The sequence below is a fragment of the Sapajus apella genome, unplaced genomic scaffold (genome assembly GCF_009761245.1).
Source record: "Sapajus apella isolate SASKATOON/1434 unplaced genomic scaffold, GSC_monkey_1.0 scaffold14, whole genome shotgun sequence".
Taxonomy (NCBI): Eukaryota; Metazoa; Chordata; class Mammalia; order Primates; family Cebidae; genus Sapajus; species Sapajus apella.
The window spans coordinates 3,354,543-3,371,101 of NW_022436954.1; the positions used below are offsets into that span (position 1 = coordinate 3,354,543).

The 16,559-nt window shown below is 61.7% G+C and overlaps 2 protein-coding genes across 7 annotated transcripts in view; both read right to left on the reverse strand.

Annotated features, from left to right (window-relative positions):
* The window catches only part of TCIRG1 (T cell immune regulator 1, ATPase H+ transporting V0 subunit a3), a 20,031-nt gene extending 12,564 nt beyond the window's left edge, over nt 1–7,467 (reverse strand). For 3 of the 5 annotated variants that reach the window (XM_032282608.1, XM_032282607.1, XM_032282604.1), the window contains exons 1-10: nt 7,329–7,467; nt 5,091–5,211; nt 4,695–4,773; nt 3,707–3,927; nt 3,543–3,628; nt 3,060–3,186; nt 2,904–2,986; nt 2,653–2,746; nt 2,164–2,376; nt 1,442–1,586 (exon numbers count right to left, since the gene is read on the reverse strand). In XM_032282608.1, coding sequence (XP_032138499.1) covers nt 1,442–1,586; nt 2,164–2,376; nt 2,653–2,746; nt 2,904–2,986; nt 3,060–3,186; nt 3,543–3,628; nt 3,707–3,927; nt 4,695–4,773; nt 5,091–5,207 — 1,165 coding nt within the window. In that variant the 5' untranslated portion in view covers nt 5,208–5,211; nt 7,329–7,467. Of the gene's footprint in view, nt 1–1,441; nt 1,587–2,163; nt 2,377–2,652; nt 2,747–2,903; nt 2,987–3,059; nt 3,187–3,542; nt 3,629–3,706; nt 3,928–4,694; nt 4,774–5,090; nt 5,212–5,518; nt 6,676–6,921; nt 7,014–7,328 lie in introns of those variants that run through there. The other 2 variants (XM_032282606.1, XM_032282605.1) reach the window with 2 other exon arrangements.
* Nucleotides 7,468–9,736: 2,269 nt separating this feature from the next.
* NDUFS8 (NADH:ubiquinone oxidoreductase core subunit S8) lies at nt 9,737–15,291 on the reverse strand. Of its 2 annotated transcripts, none has more exons than XM_032282623.1 (7): nt 15,146–15,291; nt 13,785–13,842; nt 13,658–13,708; nt 13,004–13,093; nt 12,734–12,906; nt 9,998–10,126; nt 9,737–9,920 (listed from the first exon to the last, which is right to left on the reverse strand). In XM_032282623.1, exons 2-7 carry the CDS (start codon nt 13,840–13,842, stop codon nt 9,789–9,791), a joined length of 633 nt encoding a protein of 210 aa, XP_032138514.1. In that variant the 5' UTR covers nt 15,146–15,291; the 3' UTR covers nt 9,737–9,788. The 2 variants fall into 2 exon arrangements, with proteins under 2 accessions (XP_032138514.1, XP_032138515.1); XM_032282624.1 differs by lacking the exon at nt 15,146–15,291 and adding an exon at nt 14,725–14,938.
* Between the last annotated feature and the right edge of the window lie 1,268 nt (nt 15,292–16,559).

Here is a 16,559-nt window from a genome sequence, read left to right on the forward strand (position 1 = left end):
ATTTCAGCTTCCCTGGCAAACACACTGCCCCAAAGGCCGGTGCTTTGAGCCGGCGGCCTCCCGCTGCTGTGGGCCTCTGACATGCTGTGGCTGCACCAGCCTCTGTCCATGCACAGGGGAAACTGGGGGGGGGGGCCCAGATCCAGCCCTGGGACACTGGCCCTGCAGGAGCACAGGGCCCCCAGGACCACACAGCCCTGGTCTTGGTCCATGCAGCCTCGGACACGCCCCACCTGTACCACCCTAGGGGCCCGAGCACCCTGACTCTTGCCCACTGGGTGAGGCAGGGCCCCCTCCCTGGCCTGTGACCAAGCCCCTCCCAACAGGGGCTCCACCACGTCACACCCATGCTATAGGCTGGGCCCCCACTCGGTGGCACTGGGGGACACTGGGTCCCTCCACGCATCTGACAGCGCCAGCCACACTGCAGCTGGCCCACTGTGTGGGGGGAGTGGCGTCCCGAGCGGGAGGACCCAGGTGGATGACAGAGCAGGCACTGCAGGCATCAGGACTCCCAAGGGGGAGAGGGAGGAGGAGGTGGAGGGGGAGCTCTAGAGTTCCTCCACCCCCACCCTCCACCCTCATCCCTTACTGGTTTCTACTGGGAGCACTTCCCTTAACCTACCACTTCCCCCAGAATGTCCGTCTCAGGGAGAGTTTGACCTAAGACCACATTAATGCAAACTTTTATAAAAACACTGTGTAGGGCCAGTGGCTCACACCTGTAATGCCAGCACTTTCGGAGGCTAAGGTGGATGGATCCCGGGGTCAGGGGCTCGAGACCAGCCTGGCCAACATGGTGGCCAAAATATAAAAATTAGCCACGCATGGTGGCACGCGCCTGTAATCCCAGCTACTCAGGAGGCTGAGGCAGGAGAATTGCTTGAACCTGAGAGGCAGAGGTTGTAGTGAGCAGAGATCACACCACTGCACTCCAGCCTGGGCGACAGAGTGAGACTCTGCCTCAAAAAAAAAAAAAAAACAAAAAACCACTGTGTGATAAAACCAGCCCCACACGGGCTGCCCCAGTGGTGGCCTGCAGTGGCCAGTGGTCACCAGGCTTCCCGACATTCCTCTGAGGCTTGCACTAGTATTTCTATTTTGCAGGTAAGGCAGCTGAGGCTCAGAGAAGCTACGAAACATATCGAAGTAGGTGAGACGGGCTTGGAACCTGGGCCTTGCCCACCGCACATACAGCCTCTGCTCTTTGCGCAAGTCCATGCCGGCTCCTTTGTAAACTCAACAAGGGTTAGCATGCTGGGGGCCGACATAGAGCCCCACTGGCTGCAGAGCCCACTGGCCCCTCGAGAGTGATGAGGCGTGTGCCTCTCATCCCCGGAGAGCAGGCCAGACCAGGATGGAGCTGCCTCCCCCTCAGGCTCACACCCAGTGGGTCAGCTGAGCCTCCCAGGGCCCGGGATGAGGGCGCTGTGGCTCTCACCGGGGTTGACCTCCTGGTAGCGGCCCACACCGTAGGCATCCACGATGCCCTGGAAGCTGGCGGTGAATCGGTTGGTGCGGATGAGCGTGGGGGGCATCTCGCGGCTGGGGATGCGGTGGGCCACGGCGCTCACTCCCTCCTCCGTCTGGGTGCCGGGGCAGAGACAGATCAGACCGGTGGTGGGGCCTTCAGGGACCCTGGTACCCCCAGCCAGGCCTGGCTGCAGATGCAGAGCACTGTGGAAGCTCAGTGGGCAGCTCCTTCCTCACTCTCAGACATAAGATGATCAGCCCCACTCTGCTCTGGTGAGGGCCCAAAAACATCGTGTGGACTGGCAATTGCTCGGGAAAGGCAAGTGCCCAGCCTCCCCTCCAGCACCTGCCATTGCGAGGCGGGCAACCCCCGGAGGCAGTGGCATCACAGGCCGTGAGCAGGCCCATGGTCATGGCGGGGTTTGGGGAGGCCTGGATTGGAACCAGGCTTCTGACTTTAAAGCTGCCCCATGCAGCCTCCAGGGGCTCAGGGAAGTCAGGGTAGGGGGAGCTTGCGGGGCCAGGGCCATCAGGGCAGACTCCCAGGAACAGGTGGGCCGTGGAGGAGGCTGGGAGGGGAAGCCCCTGGGCAAAGGCCCAGTGCAGGGAACCAGAGGCTGGAAGTGAGGCAGACACACCGGCCTGGTGGGAGGGGTGGGTGGGGAGGGTGAGGCCTCAGGCTGTGCTCACCGAGCTGTCCCGCAGGGCCTCCTGCAGGGCTGGCAGGTCTTGCGTGGCACACCAGACCTCCGCGATGAGACACTTGTGCGTGGTGCTCACGCTGCACTGATTCAGGGCCAGGTACACGGCCTTCATCTTATGGACCTGTGCCTGCGCCGGCGGCAGCAGCTGCTGCACCCGGCCCAGCACCTGGCTTAGGAACCGCTCCGTCTCCCCCAGGACCTGTGACAGAGTGGGCGGTCAGCGGGGCCTGGGTGGGCAGCTGGGCCCGGGGCACCCACCTCCTGCACCCACCTCCGGGAGGCCGGGGCACCCACCTCCTGCACCCACCTCCGGGAGGCCGGGGGCACCCACCTCCTGCACCCACCTCCGGGAGGCCGGGGCACCCACCTCCTGGAGGCCAGGGCACCCACCTCCTGCACGCACCTCCGGGAGGCCGGGGCACCCACATCCTGCACCCACCTCCTGCACCCACCTCCGGGAGGCTGGGGCACCCACCTCCCGCAGCTCCTGGCTCTGCTGCTGCAGCTGCTGCAGGGCCGCGTGGCAGGCCTCCTCCTGCTCCAGGAACGGGAAGACGTGGCAGTGGAAGCTGGCGGGAGGAGGTGCGTGTGAGGGGGCCGAGGGTCCCGGCTACGAGACTCTGGGTCTGAAGGGAGCTCGTGGGGTGGAGTCTCAATACGGTGAGTTGGGAGGTGACAGCAGGGGTCTGGGGAGCGGGCGGTGGGCGAGTGGCCCCGGCGACTCACCAGTCTGTGATCTTGCGGATCTTCTGTCCGATCTGCTCGCCCCAGTAGGAGATGAGGAAAGTCATCCACGTGGCTGGCTCACCCTGCAGAGCAGGCTCGGTTGAACCTGGAGTCCCGCTCTTTCCAGGATCCCTCAGCCCAGCACCAGCTGCTCACCGTCACGGGGTGCTCCAGTGGCTGCTCCAGCTCCCTGAAGCTGGCGATGAGGAAGCCACGGCAGGCCCTCCAGAGCAGGCGCTCCAGGGCGGGGGCCTTGTGGGGCTCCACGGCACCTGCCACAAAGCTGGCGGCCACAGAGCTGGGCGGGGCTGCTGCAACCTCCCATCCCACCTCCCCACCAGGCTGCCGGGCAGGACCCTGCTCAGCACAGGCAACTGGGCACACTGGTCCTGCCTGCAGGGGAAGGCAAGAGCCCCCCCACCCCGGGCAGGGCCAGAAGAGGAGAACCCCCTGCTCCTCCGGGCCAGGGCTTGGGATTGTGGGAAGTGCCAGGTCTGAAGGAGGAGGCGGGGGCAGCCTGATGGCAGGAACAGAGGGGAGAGCACTGGACAAGGAGTTGGAGCTCAGCCCAGCCCAGCTCAGCGACTGGCCAGGGGCTCTGGGCTGACCAGAAAGGGCACGAAGTCATCCCTCACTCACTTGACCCTCAGGTCCTGGTGTGGCCCCCCGGGGGCCTGGAGCAGAGGCGTCCTCTCCGAGGCCGCGTATGTGTGGGCGGCTGCCAGCTAGGAACCCAGAAGCACCATGAGCCCTGGGACAGACAGCCTTCCCAGTCCCCGTCTCCTGCCCGGGCTGGAGCTGACCTGGGGGCCGTGGCCCTGGCCCAGCACCGCGGCGTGGAGCTGCAGCTGGTGCAGCTGGACCCGCAGGGCCTGCTGGTTGCCCCGAACATCCCGCAGCTCCTGGGCCAGGCGCTCGGTCTCCTCCTGGATGCGCAGCAGGTCCCGGGGTGGGGGTGCTGGCAGCCTCCCCTCGGGCGGGGGCAGGACCAGCCCAGCCCGCCTCACCTCCTCCTGCAGGAAGGCTGGGCACAGAGGAACAGGCGTGGGGCACAGTCGAGGTTGTCTCAACAGCTGAGGACCCCACCTGCTGCCCCAAACTGTTATCTGGTGGATTCACCAGGCGGCGGCTGCCGGAAAATCCCGCCAAACTCCATCCAGAAGCTCTGCTCCCCTCCCTTTGTGCTCAGGTCCGGGCTGCTGTCCCTCCCCAGTCCCTTGGCCACCGCTAAGTGCAAGGCCTGAGGTCTCCCACAGGCTGGCCCTCGAGCTGCGGGGCCTGGGTCCGAAACTGGTGTGAGTCCTGTGCCTGCCCGATCGTTGAAAAGCTATGAACGGCACCAGCAAACAAAACCCGGCCTGCTCCAGGCCCATGCCTTGGTTGCCCAGGGCAGAGGTCCCTGTTGCCTGCTCCTTGGGGGCACCCAACCCTAGATTCTGGGCCCCACCCACCCCCGTCCAGCTGTAGAGGAGAAAGCTCTGTCTGTGCCTCTTTCCTGCTTAGAAACCCCTGGGGCTCCTGGTGCCCGCAGGATGAAGTCCTGGGCTTTTGTGCTGTACTGGGGGCCTCCCCAGCCAGCCCTGCCCTAGGCCCTCTGCTCAGCCCACCCGAGGCAGCCCTTCCCAAGCACACCTCACAGATCCAGCTGCTCTGTCTTGGCCCTGCAGGGCCCTTCCCGTCCCTCTCTTCCCTCCCTTCCACGTGGCAAACCCAGATTTTCATTTCAGATCAAACTTGGCCCATGCCTCCTCCAGAAAGCCTGCCTGGAATGTAGGCCTGGGACCAACTCACTGAAGGTCTTCTCCAGCTCCTCGCAGCGCCGAACATCAACCACAAAGCGTCTCTGGAAGGCACTCACCGAGGCGTTGAGCTGTGGGTGCCGCATGGAGGGGTCAGTGTCCCAGGAAGGGGGTCAGGGAGGTCCCCACCCTAGAGCCCAGGCCCTCCAAAAGTGCTGGGAGCCACTAGACTCTGATCAGAGCACAGCCCAGACCCCACACCCTGGGGGGGATGGGGAGCAGCTGTCTCAGGGGCCTCGGCTGTGGCTTCCCACAAGCAGCACCCATGGCAGGGGCTGCGGGGGTTCAAATGGGGCCAGGGCCCCATGGGGAGGCAGTCTCCATCCTGGAGTGGCCTTCAGGCTAACCTCAGCAGCAACCCCCTCCCACACCTGCCCACCCAACTCACGTCTCTGAACTCCACGAGGCCCAGCTCGCCCAGCCGGCTCACGCAGGTGTAGGCAGCAGCTGTGGGCAGGAAGAGCTGGACCAGGGCCACCTCCTCACTCCGGAACATGGAGCCCATGGTCCTGTGGGTGGACACGGATGGGGGCCAGTCAGGGGTGACCGCAGACAGTTCCCAACCGTGGGCACCTGTGCACCTTCACCCATTGAATCCTGGAAGCTACTGCTACCACCCCCTCTGACAGAGGCGGGAAACTGAGGCCTGGGCAGGCTGGACACAGAGCTGAGGTCACGCAGGAAGTAAGCAGTGGGACTGGGAGACCCTGAAGCCCACCCTCAGGCCGGCCTCAGCCTCTCTCCAGGCTGGCTCTGCCCCCCGGGTCCCCTGCCCTTACCTCCAGCATCTCCAAATGACGCCAACTCGACCCCTATCTTCACTCCAGCCTCCCTCCTCCCAGGCTGCCCTCGCCCTCGACAGAACCGCACTGCCCCAGGCACTTAGGCCCAGGGCAGCCCCGGGGGTGGTGGCTGGAGACCTCCCTGCTTCCTGTGGGGCTGCCTGTGCTGAGTGGCAGGGGTGGGTATCTCCACTGGGTCCCTTGGGGCTGGCCAGGGAGCACTGCGGTGGGGGGACCCGTTCCCTGAGGCCCGGGGCACCGGCAGGAGCCGCAGCCTTCCAAGTGTTGAAACCAACAAAAGTGAAACTGCAGAATGACGGGGAGGGCCAGGGCCTTGCTCAAGGCCGATGAGGGTGGGGGCGGGCACGTGGCCACCTCCAACCCGCCCTGGCCTGTGGGTGCTGGGCCCCCCTGCTCCAAGGCCACTGCTCTCAGGGCCCATCTGTGGGACTCAGTTCCTTAGCTCTTAAATTAGTGGGAGGGGACAGGACTGGTGAGGGCCCCTCCTGCTGCCGGGCTGGCCAGGGCCTGCCCAGCCAGTCACTTCCTCCCCTGGGTATGGTTTACTTAACTCTAAAAGGGAAGTGCAGCCCCAGCCCCAGCCTGGGAAAGAAGAGAATGAGGGAATGAGGGAACACTGAGGGGACAGCCCAAGGCTGCAGGCGGGCAGGGCCCTGGCTGGGGCAGGGGGCAGGGGGGCCGGGTTCCATCCCTAAGGACCAGGCTGGGCCATAAGGCAGAGACTTGGGGCCCAGGCTGAGATTGGCTGTGTGACTTGGGCAAGTCTCTCTCCCTCTCTGGGCCTCTATTTTCTCTTTGGGTGAATGGGACATGACACCCCTGACAGAGACAGGATCTAGGGAGGTGACAAAAATAACCAGAGCCCCCAGTGAAAGCCTTCATCCACAGGACCGCACTCCCTGGGGGGAGCAATCCCAGGGGAGGGGCGCTGGACCCTTGTTTTACACGGGGCTCCACGGACACTCAGAGAGGTAAAGTCCAGTGTCACATGCCCAGCGGGGTGACCCACGCAGGGCCTGCTCCGGGCCGCAGGTTTAGATGTCCCAGCACACAGGATGAGCTCAGAGGAGGGTTGTGGTCTGACCTGGCTCCCTCTGGGGCTGTGCCAGCCAAATAAGGGGATGTGGGGACTCAGCTCTGGGGTCGGGGGAAGGGGCACTCCTGGCTCAGGGCATCAGGGCTCCCACAGCCACTTGCCGTATGCGTGGGACCTGGTCAGCCCCCACTCCTGGCCTGTGAGGCTCCACTGGCTCACTCCCTACCCTGTCCCCCTTGGTCCCCGCTCTAGCCAGGGGCCACCCAGCCACTTTTATGATGCAAATGAATATGCCTCCAACCTGCGACCCTCGGGCCAGGCTCCAGCCCACTCCTCAGCCCACTCCTCCAGCCCCTCACAAGGCTCCTCTAGGAACCCACCAGGTCTCTCCGAATCCCTGCCCTCCGCTTCGGATGATGGGAAGGCAGTAGGAGAGGGTCTGGCGCCCCCTCCATTCCAAACGGTGTGGGCTCTGGAGTTAAATGACCCGGCTGGTCTCCAGCTCTGACACTTCCTAGTTGGGTGGCCTCCGCTTCCCCATCTGTAAAATGGATCCCTCCCTCCAAGGAAGATGCAATGGGGGAAACTCTGCGCACACCAAGCCCGGGAACGCTGGGCTCTGTTGGCCAACACCCCATCCTTCTCCCTTGGCGATCCTCCGTGGACCCCCGCAAGGCCTGACCCCGGCGTGATGGCGGGCTGGGCTGCATTCACGGAGCGCACTGAGTGGGCAGAAGAGGGTGGGCCGGCAGAGCTGGGCTCCGCAGACCCCGGCGGAGGCACTCACCCCGGGTGGGCTGTACGCTGCGCCTCCGCGGCTGGCTGCCCCGCTCCGCACGCCGGGACGGGGACTCGGAACCGCCTCCCGCCCGGGGCCAGCGCCGCTTACTCCTTCCCGAAAGGGCGGGGCCACGGGGAGGGGCCAGGAACGCCCCGCCCCCGGCCCGAGCCTCCACCGGAGTGCAGGGAGCCTGGGGGAGGCTGGGCCCAGGCTGTGGCCTAGCAGATGATCTTCCGTGGGGCGCTTAATGCCGGAGAGGAGGCCTGGAGACCCGAGCGGATAACGGACCAGCGCCAACCGCGTGAATCTGCGCTGGCACTGATGCGGGAGCAGCGGCGCTCAGGCCTAGCTCAGAACAGGGAATGAGACCCTGCTCTCCTCTCCGAGGCTTGCTGTGCCTATGGCTGACGGCACCCCAACATTTGCAGGCTCATGGGCCTGGGTCCCCAGGATGCTCCCCCACCTCCAGGACCCCTCCCTTGGGTGTGTGACAGTGAAACCTGGTGCTTACACCTTCCTGCTCTTGACCACTTGGCAGGGGCTCAGCGCTGGCCCTTAGGTGGGTGGCTGCCCCCTCTGCACCTGCTTCACTGCAGCAAGACACAGGGCCAGGTCATGCTGCCTTGTTCTGCCCAGGGCCCTGCACCCAGCAGGCCCTGGGAGATGCCCTGGGGCCACAGAGGCCAGCTGTCAGCTCCACCTCCCCCCAGGGGGTGTCACTGTGACCTTGCTCCAGGTCAGCTCCCTGGGGATCATCAGGTCCCAGTGCCTGGAAGCTGGGACTCATAGCTGTTCAGCTGCCTGCACTCTAGACAGGCCTGGGCATTCCCACTGGGAGCCAGTGGGGCCCTTCAACTCTGGGGATCCCTAAGCCCCACACAGCAAGCAAAGGCCTGAGGGGGCCGTGGGAGGGGTGGACAAATGGAGCCCCAGGGCCGGGCCTGGAAACCGAGTCACAGTCACGTTCAGCTGCAGCTGCTCAGAAAGTTGGGAGACTTACGGTTGGGTGCCATAGGTTTCTTCTGACGGGGGCAGGGCCTGACACAACCAGACAGCCCCGACGGGGTCTCAGCAGAGCAGTGCCTGGGAGGCCAAGGTAAGGTGAAGAACCCAGCGGTGAGCTGGCAAGGCTGCCCTCGTGGAATAGCATTCCATGCACCGCTACAGGCTCCACGCCGCGCATCTAATGGCAGTCACGTCTGGGAATAGCTAAACCAGCAGTGATTCAGTTCCACGCCTGCCTCCTGGGATCACCTCATTTTTGGAAAGAGCTCCTATCTTCATCAGAGGCCAAGATGAGCTGTGGGCTGGACCTGTGGCCGCTTCCGGGGTCCAGGCTTCCCCTCACCTCCTGCAGTTACTTCTCACCCCAGTGCCACAGGCTGTGGGCCCCAAGCAGTGGCCCGGCCACTTTGGCATTAGACAGCAATGCCTGTCCTATAAAGAAGGCCCAGGTGTTAGACCTGAAAAAAGGCTCCCTGGGAATGGGCTGGATTTTTTGCTGCAGGCTTTGTCAGAGCCTTGAATGTCTAGTATAGAGTGCCTGCCGGCAGGCAGAGACCAACCAGACCATTTCCCACACTCATTGGGCCAGGAAACACCTTCCCCGTTCTGTCAGAGAAGTAGCTCTTTACAAAGTAGTGCTTTGTAAAAAGCACTTTTGGAAATGGTGGGAGACAGTGTGACTCTGAGCTGAGCTTTATTATGGGATGTGCACTGCACAGCCCTGAGCAAGCCCCTTCACCTCTTAGAGCTGGTTTGAAGTGAAATCCCTCCAGTACTTAGCACAAGTTCAAGGGGCTGCTTTGGCCATTACGTGGACAAGGGGCTTGTGTGTGGCCCTGGGGGAGCCCCACCATGTCGCTGGCCCTGCAAAGCAGGAAGTGGTGAGCAGTGGCCGGGCCAGCAGCCTGGCCTGGGGAACGCGGGGAGAAAAGAGGATGTGGCGGGAGGCAAGGCCAGCTCAGGGCCAGCAGGGCCTGTGTCACCCTCGTGTGACTGTCACCCCAAGCAGGTTTCCTCCTACCCCCAGCAAGGACGCCCTGGCCTGAGTTTCTGCCACTTGCTGTCCCTCAGCCTAAGGCCTTGGGAGGCTCCAAGTCTTAAGGGTCTTAGAAGTAGGTGGCTCTCAGGAGACAGGAAGTCCAGGCTCCAGCTAGGACACCCAGGACAGTGGGAACAGAAGGTCTGCGGTGATCTCTGGCATTGCTGGACCTTGGGGAAGATGCCCAAGAAGAGGCAGGGTGACAGGGATGCTGTCATGAGTGCCTGGTGGGGCCCTCGAGTCCTGGGAAGGCAGGGCCGGGCAGCAGGACCCCAGCTGGTGGCGACCTGCTCCAGCTGGAGGTGCCACAGGCCTGAGGCAGGCTGGGGATGGCCCCACCTTGGCCCACCAGAGTCAAGACAGGAGGCGGTGGGGTCAGAGCGGTTTTATTGGGCAGTAGGCTGCAGGCAGAGGGCGGGGCTTCACCGGTACAGGTAGTCAGCCTGGATGTTGGCGGCGATCTCCGCCTCCCACTTGTCCCCGTTGTTGAGCAGCTTCTCCTTGTTGTACAGCAGCTCCTCGTGCGTCTCCGTGGAGAACTCAAAGTTGGGGCCCTGCAGGTGGGGGTGCAGGGGTGGCGGTCAGGGCCCGCCAAAGAGCCTCCACTCCTCCCACCCTGGGCCCCACGTGCCTCGACTATGGCATCCACGGGGCAGGCCTCCTGGCAGAAGCCACAGTAGATGCACTTGGTCATGTCGATGTCATAGCGAGTGGTCCGGCGGCTGCCATCGGCTCTCGGCTCAGCCTCGATGGTGATGGCCTGCAGGAGGGGCCACCAGATGCTGCTGAGCTGTCTGCCACATCCCAGCCCCCCGGGCCCCGTCACAACTCATCCCCACCCCGGTGTCTGCTGGAAGCCCCCTCCCCTCAGAGGCCTCCCCGCCTCTGGCTAAGAGGCTGCCTGCACTTATGCCATGTCAGCGCCTGTCACCTCGGCATTTGCCCTGCTGGCGTCCCTGCCTTGCCTGTTTGTCAGCTGCTGATGCCATGTGCCAAGAACCCCACCCCCACAAAGGAGCTGTTCGCTGCTTTATTCAGCGTGGTGCCCACTGCCATAACAGTCTCACCCTGAGGCGGCTGCTGGGTTACAGGCTGGCCTTGCCTCACCGAGCTTCCAAGATATTGTAAGTTTTACAAATTGAAGGTTTGGGGCAACCCTGCATAAAGCAAGCTCACTGACGTCATTTTCCCAACCACGTGCTTGCTTCTTAACTCTGGGTCAAGACTTTTTAGCAATGAAGATTTTTTTTTTTTTTTTTTTTGAGACGGAGTTTCGCTCTTGTTACCCAGGCTGGAGTGCAGCATCATCTTAGCTCACCACAAACTCCGCCTCCTGGGTTCAGGCAATTCTCCTGCCTCAGCCTCCTGAGCAGCTGGGATTACAGGCACGCGCCACCATGCCCAGCTAATTTTTTGTAGCTTTAGTAGAGATGGGGTTTCACCGTGTTGACCAGGATGGTCTCGATCTCTTGACCTCGTGATCCACCCGCCTCGGCCTCCCAAAGTGCTGGGATTACAGGCTTGAGCCACCGCGCCCGGCTAGATTTTTTCTTTTTAGACAGTTTCACCTTGTCACTCGGGCTGGAGTACAGTGGCCCAGATCAGAGCTCACTGCAGCCTTGACCTCCCAGACTCAAGCGATCCTCCCACCTCAACCTCCCAAGTAACTGGGACTACAGGGGCTAATTTTTGTATTTTTTCTGTAGAAACAGGGTTTTGCCATGTTGCCCAGGCTGGTCTCAAACTCCTGGGCTCAAGTGATCCACTTACCTCGACCTCCCAAAGTGCTGGGACTATAGGTGTGTGCCCGGCCCCTACAGTATTTTTAATTAAGGTATATATATTGTATTTTAGACACTTTGGAGCCTATAGTACAGTGAAAATCTTTTTTTTGTGTGTGTGTGATCTTGGCTCACTGCAACCTCCACCTCCCAGTTCAAGTGATTCTTGTGCCTCAGCCTCCCAAGTAGCCAGATTTCAGGCACTGCCCCCATGCCCAGCTAATTTTTGTATTTTTAGTAGAGATGGGGTTTCACCATGTTGGCCAGGCTTGCCTCCAACTCCTGACCTCAAGTGATCCACCCACCTCAGCCTCCCAAAGTGCTGTGATTACAGGAGTGAGCCACTGTGCGCAGTCTAAACCTAACTTTTATATGCACTGGAAAACCAAAACATTTGTGTGACCATTTACTGTGATGGTCTGGAACCGAACCTGCAATGTCGTTGAGAATGCCTGCCTGCACTGTTGGTTGCAACCCTGTACCGTAAATCTACTTCTCTCCATTTGATGGATGAGAAAACTAAGGTTCCGAGAGGTTGAGGGGCTCCCTAAAGCTACACGGCAAGTGAGGGGCACAGCCCAAACTCAAGGCCATGTCCTAACTCTCAGGTCCTGGGTAGCCCGCTGGGGGAGGGGCTGGCTGGGAGGACCTTCAGATGTGCTTGGCAAGGACAAACACCCTCATCCCAGAAGTGTAGTGTCCACAACTCACAGTGGGCCCTGTGGCTGGCAGCCTCATCTTTTTGTGCTTATAAAGATGAGACTCCAAAGGGAGTCCACAGGAGGCACAGCGCCGGATCTGCCTGTAGACAGCACTCTCTCTCTGGAAGCCACGACTTTGACCACTGTGACTGCTGTTTGGGGACACTGCTATGCACTCTTGGTCCGTGGCTGGAGCAGAGACATCAGGGCCGCAGCTCATGGCCTGGAAGACTAGGAGTGCTCCACGGGACAAACTAGGACTTGGACGGGAGCCACCGAGTCACAGAACACTAGGAGGGGTTGCTGTGCGTGAGGGAAGTAGCGACGTGGCTGCTGGGCTCCTGCTGGGCACACACAGGGGTCTGACCAGAGCTCTGACCGAGTCATTCTGGTCCTGTGCTGACAGGCCCCGGGCCCTGCTGGTCTGAATGAGACCCGAAGGGAACAGAAAACTGGGCCTTAGAGGAGCAGTCACTGGGGAGGGGAAGCCTGCAACAGGCACGGAGCCAGGACCCTGGAAACGGTGGCTACATCCAGGGAGGCCTCAGATGCCACCCACGGCTCACAGGCCCAGGGGTCACACTCCTGGCCAGACCCCAAGGGGGAACCCCCGTGTGTCATGCGCCTGCCTGGGGCTGGGAGCTTCACTCTGCCAACTCACTGACTGCTCTGGCAACAGGGCTATCTCACTCCCATTCAGGAGGGAAGTGGCTCAGAGAGGGAAGGGGACTTCCCTGGGAACACACATCAGGCAGCCCCCACCAGCATGCACTGAGAGCTGACTTTGTGCCAGGCACCATGCCCAGAGTGTGGGCCTAGGGCTGTCTGGCCTCCCTCTCCCAGTGGCAGGGGCTGGCATGGTGGTCGGCTGGGGCAGGGGCTCACCTGGGCGGGGCAGATGGCCTCACAGAGCTTGCAGGCAATGCAGCGCTCCTCCCCAGATGGGTACCGGCGCAGGGCATGCTCCCCACGGAAGCGAGGGCTCAGTGGACCCTTCTCAAACGGGTAGTTGATGGTAGCTGGCTCCCGGAACAGGTAGCTCAGGGTCATGGCCAGGCCTGTGGGCAGCACGGGTGTGGTGGGCAAGGGCACCTCCTCCCCCTTGCATCTGTGCCCACCTGGCACTGCCCCCATCCCATCCTGCCCAGCACACACCTCGGAAGAGCTCGGTCAACAGCAGGGTCTGGGCTGCTCGGTCAGTCACTGACCTCATGTCCATCTTGGGCTCCTGCACGTTCACATGCTCTGCAGAGAAGTTGGGGGCGGGGAAGCTGTGGCAGGAGGCCTTGCACACCGTCTCCCTGGAGCCTCAGGGGGAGGAGGCCTGGCCTCGCTTCCAGGGGCAACTACTGGGCTCCAAAGGGGCCGTTCACTCGCCACACCTCTCCCCAGCATCAGCAAGGACCCTGGGAGGCCGCCTCAGGCCCGAGCCCGTCCTTTCCCTCCTCTCCCTGTGATTGGGAGGCCATTTGAGTCCAGAGACCCCCCCCACCCTCAACAGGGCTTGAAAGAGGAATCAAGGGGGGTGGATGGGAGGCTTGAACCTTTACCTTCACCAGGGACTGGCAAGAGGCACAGGTATCCATGGCCCACACCTGGCAACCCCTCCCCGAGCTAACCCTGGCAATGATGAACCCTGCCCCCGTGATTCAGAGTCGGCCTCCATCGTCATGCTCATTTTAAGAGTAGAAACACACTCAGAGAAGAACGCCCCTGACAAAGCCAGGAATGGAACTCAGGTCTCTTCCCCCGCCTCCGGCAGGACCACAGTCAGGAATGCCTGAAGCTAGAGGCCACCCAGGTACTCACTGTAGGTGGTTGCCACTGCACTGCTGTGGAGGCTCCGGCTACCGGGAGGTGCTGCAAAAAGAGGGGCATGACCTCAGACCAGGAGACTGGGCTCCCCCACCCCCAGCAAAGACTCCCTGGGTCCTACCTGCACGGGCAGCCTGGGCCAGGGCCCGCAGCAGCATAGGTGTGGTCAAGCAGCGCATCTAGGGGCGTAAAAAGGGATGGATGGTGGGGTGTGCCCAAGAACCATCCTCTCTTAAGACTGGCACCGCAGGGATCCCAAGCCTCCACCGGAGACCCATGGTCACTCTGCCCTCTACTCCTACCCCATTGCTGTCAGCTGGCTTTCCCGTTCCCAGAGCCTCCCAGCCTTCCACCTGATCCAGCTCAGCTGAGCTACAGTTTAGTTTCTGCCAGCCCCAAGTTCTACCTCACCTTCTAAGAAACCTTTTCAATCCATCCATCCTTTCTCCCTCCCAGAGATCCTGTCTCCCATCTTTGTGCTCCTCCCTTCATCCTCCCCAAATCTGACCAAAAGCAACATTACCAGCCCCCACCAGCACACACTGAGAGCTGACTTTGTGCCAGGCACCATGCCCAGGGAAGGGGGTGGCATGCACTGCCATCCTGTCCCTTACAAGGGCTCCACCAGGGAAGCACAGATGAGGTCCTGGGGCTGTTTGTTAAGTGATGCGCTAGGGTCGGGCGTGGTGGCTCACACCTGTAATCCCAGCTACTCGGGAGGCTAAGGTGGGAGAAGTGCCTGAATCTGGGAGCCGGAGGGTGCAGTGAGCCCAGCCCGCACCAGTGCCCTCCAACCTGGGCGACAGTGAGAGACCTCTCAAAAAAAAAAAAAAAAAAAAGAAAGAAAAAAGAAAAGAAAAAAAAGTGACTCGTTGGAAGTCACACGATTAGGAGGCGGGCGGTGGACTGGAACTCAGCCCTGCCCTGCTGGAAACCCTTCAAGGTCTGCACAGTCCTCAGTACCACAGTCTTTTCTCCAGCTTCAAGGCCCTCCTGGAACTGTCCCCTAGCCTGCCACGTGACCTTGGGCAGGTGACGTGCCCCGGCCTCCGTCTTCTCACCTATGAAGTGGGTTGGGCGAGGGTGGTCTTGGGAATTAGGGGAGCCGGTACGTGCCAAGGGCACGCCAGAGCCGAGCCCGGCACTTAGCCGGAGCTCGAAAGTGCTCCTCCCATGACCTGTGACCCCTAGCAGGCCCGCTCCTTTGGACCACTGACTGCAGTTCTAGGGACCCAACCCAGCACCTTCCCCGACCTTTCCCATGATCTCCGACCCCACAGAGGTTAGTGCTGCCAAGCGGCTGGCGCATGCGCCCTGAGGGCCGGCTCCCCGCTGCACCCGAAGGGCATGGAGGCCGCGGGTCCTAAGTGGGCCGAGGGGAAGCCCAGGAGCGGAGCTGGCAGCACCAACGGTAACACCGCACTCGCCCCGGACGCCACGCTGCCCAGGCCGGGACTTCGCGGCCAAGACGTGAACACCCACCTTGAAGCGCCGCCGCTACTTGCCTTGCCGGGCCGAGCAGAGCAGTCAACCGGGAGGCGGAGCCTACACTCTAACACGCTGCCATTGGGCCGACCGGATTCCCCTTTTTTGTATTGATGCTCTATGGTGTGGCCTGATTGGCCAGTAAGTCTGCCAAAAGAGGCGGGATTTAGAAACATCCTTCTTTTGATTGGCTAGGAGGCGAGCGGGCGCTTGAAGAGTGCAGGGCGCCGCCATGTTGGTTTGGAGAGGCCAATAAATGAAGACTTCCGAGGTGTGGGAGGCGGGACATCCGGGGCGTGGTTTAGAAAGCCGCATTGGTCGCCCTGGGCGGAGAGGGTGGGCCCACCGGGTCCGGATTGGGGGTGTGGGTTCGTGTGTTGATGGTAATGGCGATGAGATGCTCTACCCACGCGGCCTCCATTAACCCTCACAGCAGCTCTGTGTGGAGAAACTACAGTACTGAGTTATCACGTTAAGACGGCAAACTGAGGCACGGGAGTATTCAGTAAAGTTCCCGGGCCGTAGAGCTGCGGGGTGCGGCAGTTTGATCCACCTGGTCCGTTTGACTCGGGAGCCCAGTCCCTCAACCAGCATGTGTTTCCTTCCCGCGAATTCTTTTTTTTTTTTTTTTTTTTTTTTGAGACAGGGTCTGGCACTGTGGCGCAGGCTGGAATGCGATCTCTGCTCACTGCAGCCTCTACCTCCCATCTCAGCCTCGCGAGCAGCTGGGACCTCAGGGCCCCGCCACCGCCAGGCCCGGCTAATTTTTGCATTTTTTTGTAGAGACGGAGTCTCGACATGTTGCCCAGGCTGGTCTGGAACTCCTGGACTCAGGCGATCCTCCTGCGTCAGCCTCCCAAAGTGCTGGGATTACAGGCGTGAGCCACCGCGCCCGGCCCTCCCGGGAATGCTGTGGTAGAGGGACCTGCGGAGGCCCCGCGGCTGCCTGTTTGTGTGGGTTGAGAGGATCTGAGTTGAGGGTGGGCAGGCCAGGAAGAGAAGGCAATGGAGGGCACGTCCGGCATCCATGTAGAGGGAGGACACACACAGTAGACAGGACTAGGACAAGGGCAGGTTGAGTGTGTGCAGAGGAGGCAGTGGCTCAGGACTTGCATGTGGATGGCTGAGCCTCCAAAGGACTTGTGGGCCACAGGGAAACCCTGGGGTGGCGGGGTTCAGGCTGAGGAGTGGAGAGGGCTTTGGACTGGTCAGCAGGTGCTCCGAGGAGAGGGGCTGGGCCTGGAGAGAAGGGAGGTCTCAGGATGGTGGCCAGAACCTGACCCTGGCCCTGCACCTGGTGATTCCTGCATGGATTGGGGAAGTCCTGCAGCATTACGGAATTGTCACCCAACACCAGGGGCTTGGTTCAGGGTTCTGTTGCTAGCTGCACAGAAAGCAAATCACCAAGATG

What these genes read in the sequence shown, in the direction of transcription:
- NDUFS8 (XM_032282623.1), bottom strand. Translation starts at nt 13,842, where the DNA reads ATGCGCTGCTTGACCACACCTATGCTGCTGCGGGCCCTGGCCCAGGCT. An exon ending in TGCAGTGGCAACCACCTACA is followed by an intron (nt 13,094 to 13,657) that starts GTGAGTACCTGG and finishes ACTTCTCTGCAG; the next exon opens with AGCATGTGAACGTGCAGGAG. An exon ending in AGGCCATCTGCCCCGCCCAG is followed by an intron (nt 10,127 to 12,733) that starts GTGAGCCCCTGC and finishes CCCCTCCTGCAG; the next exon opens with GCCATCACCATCGAGGCTGA.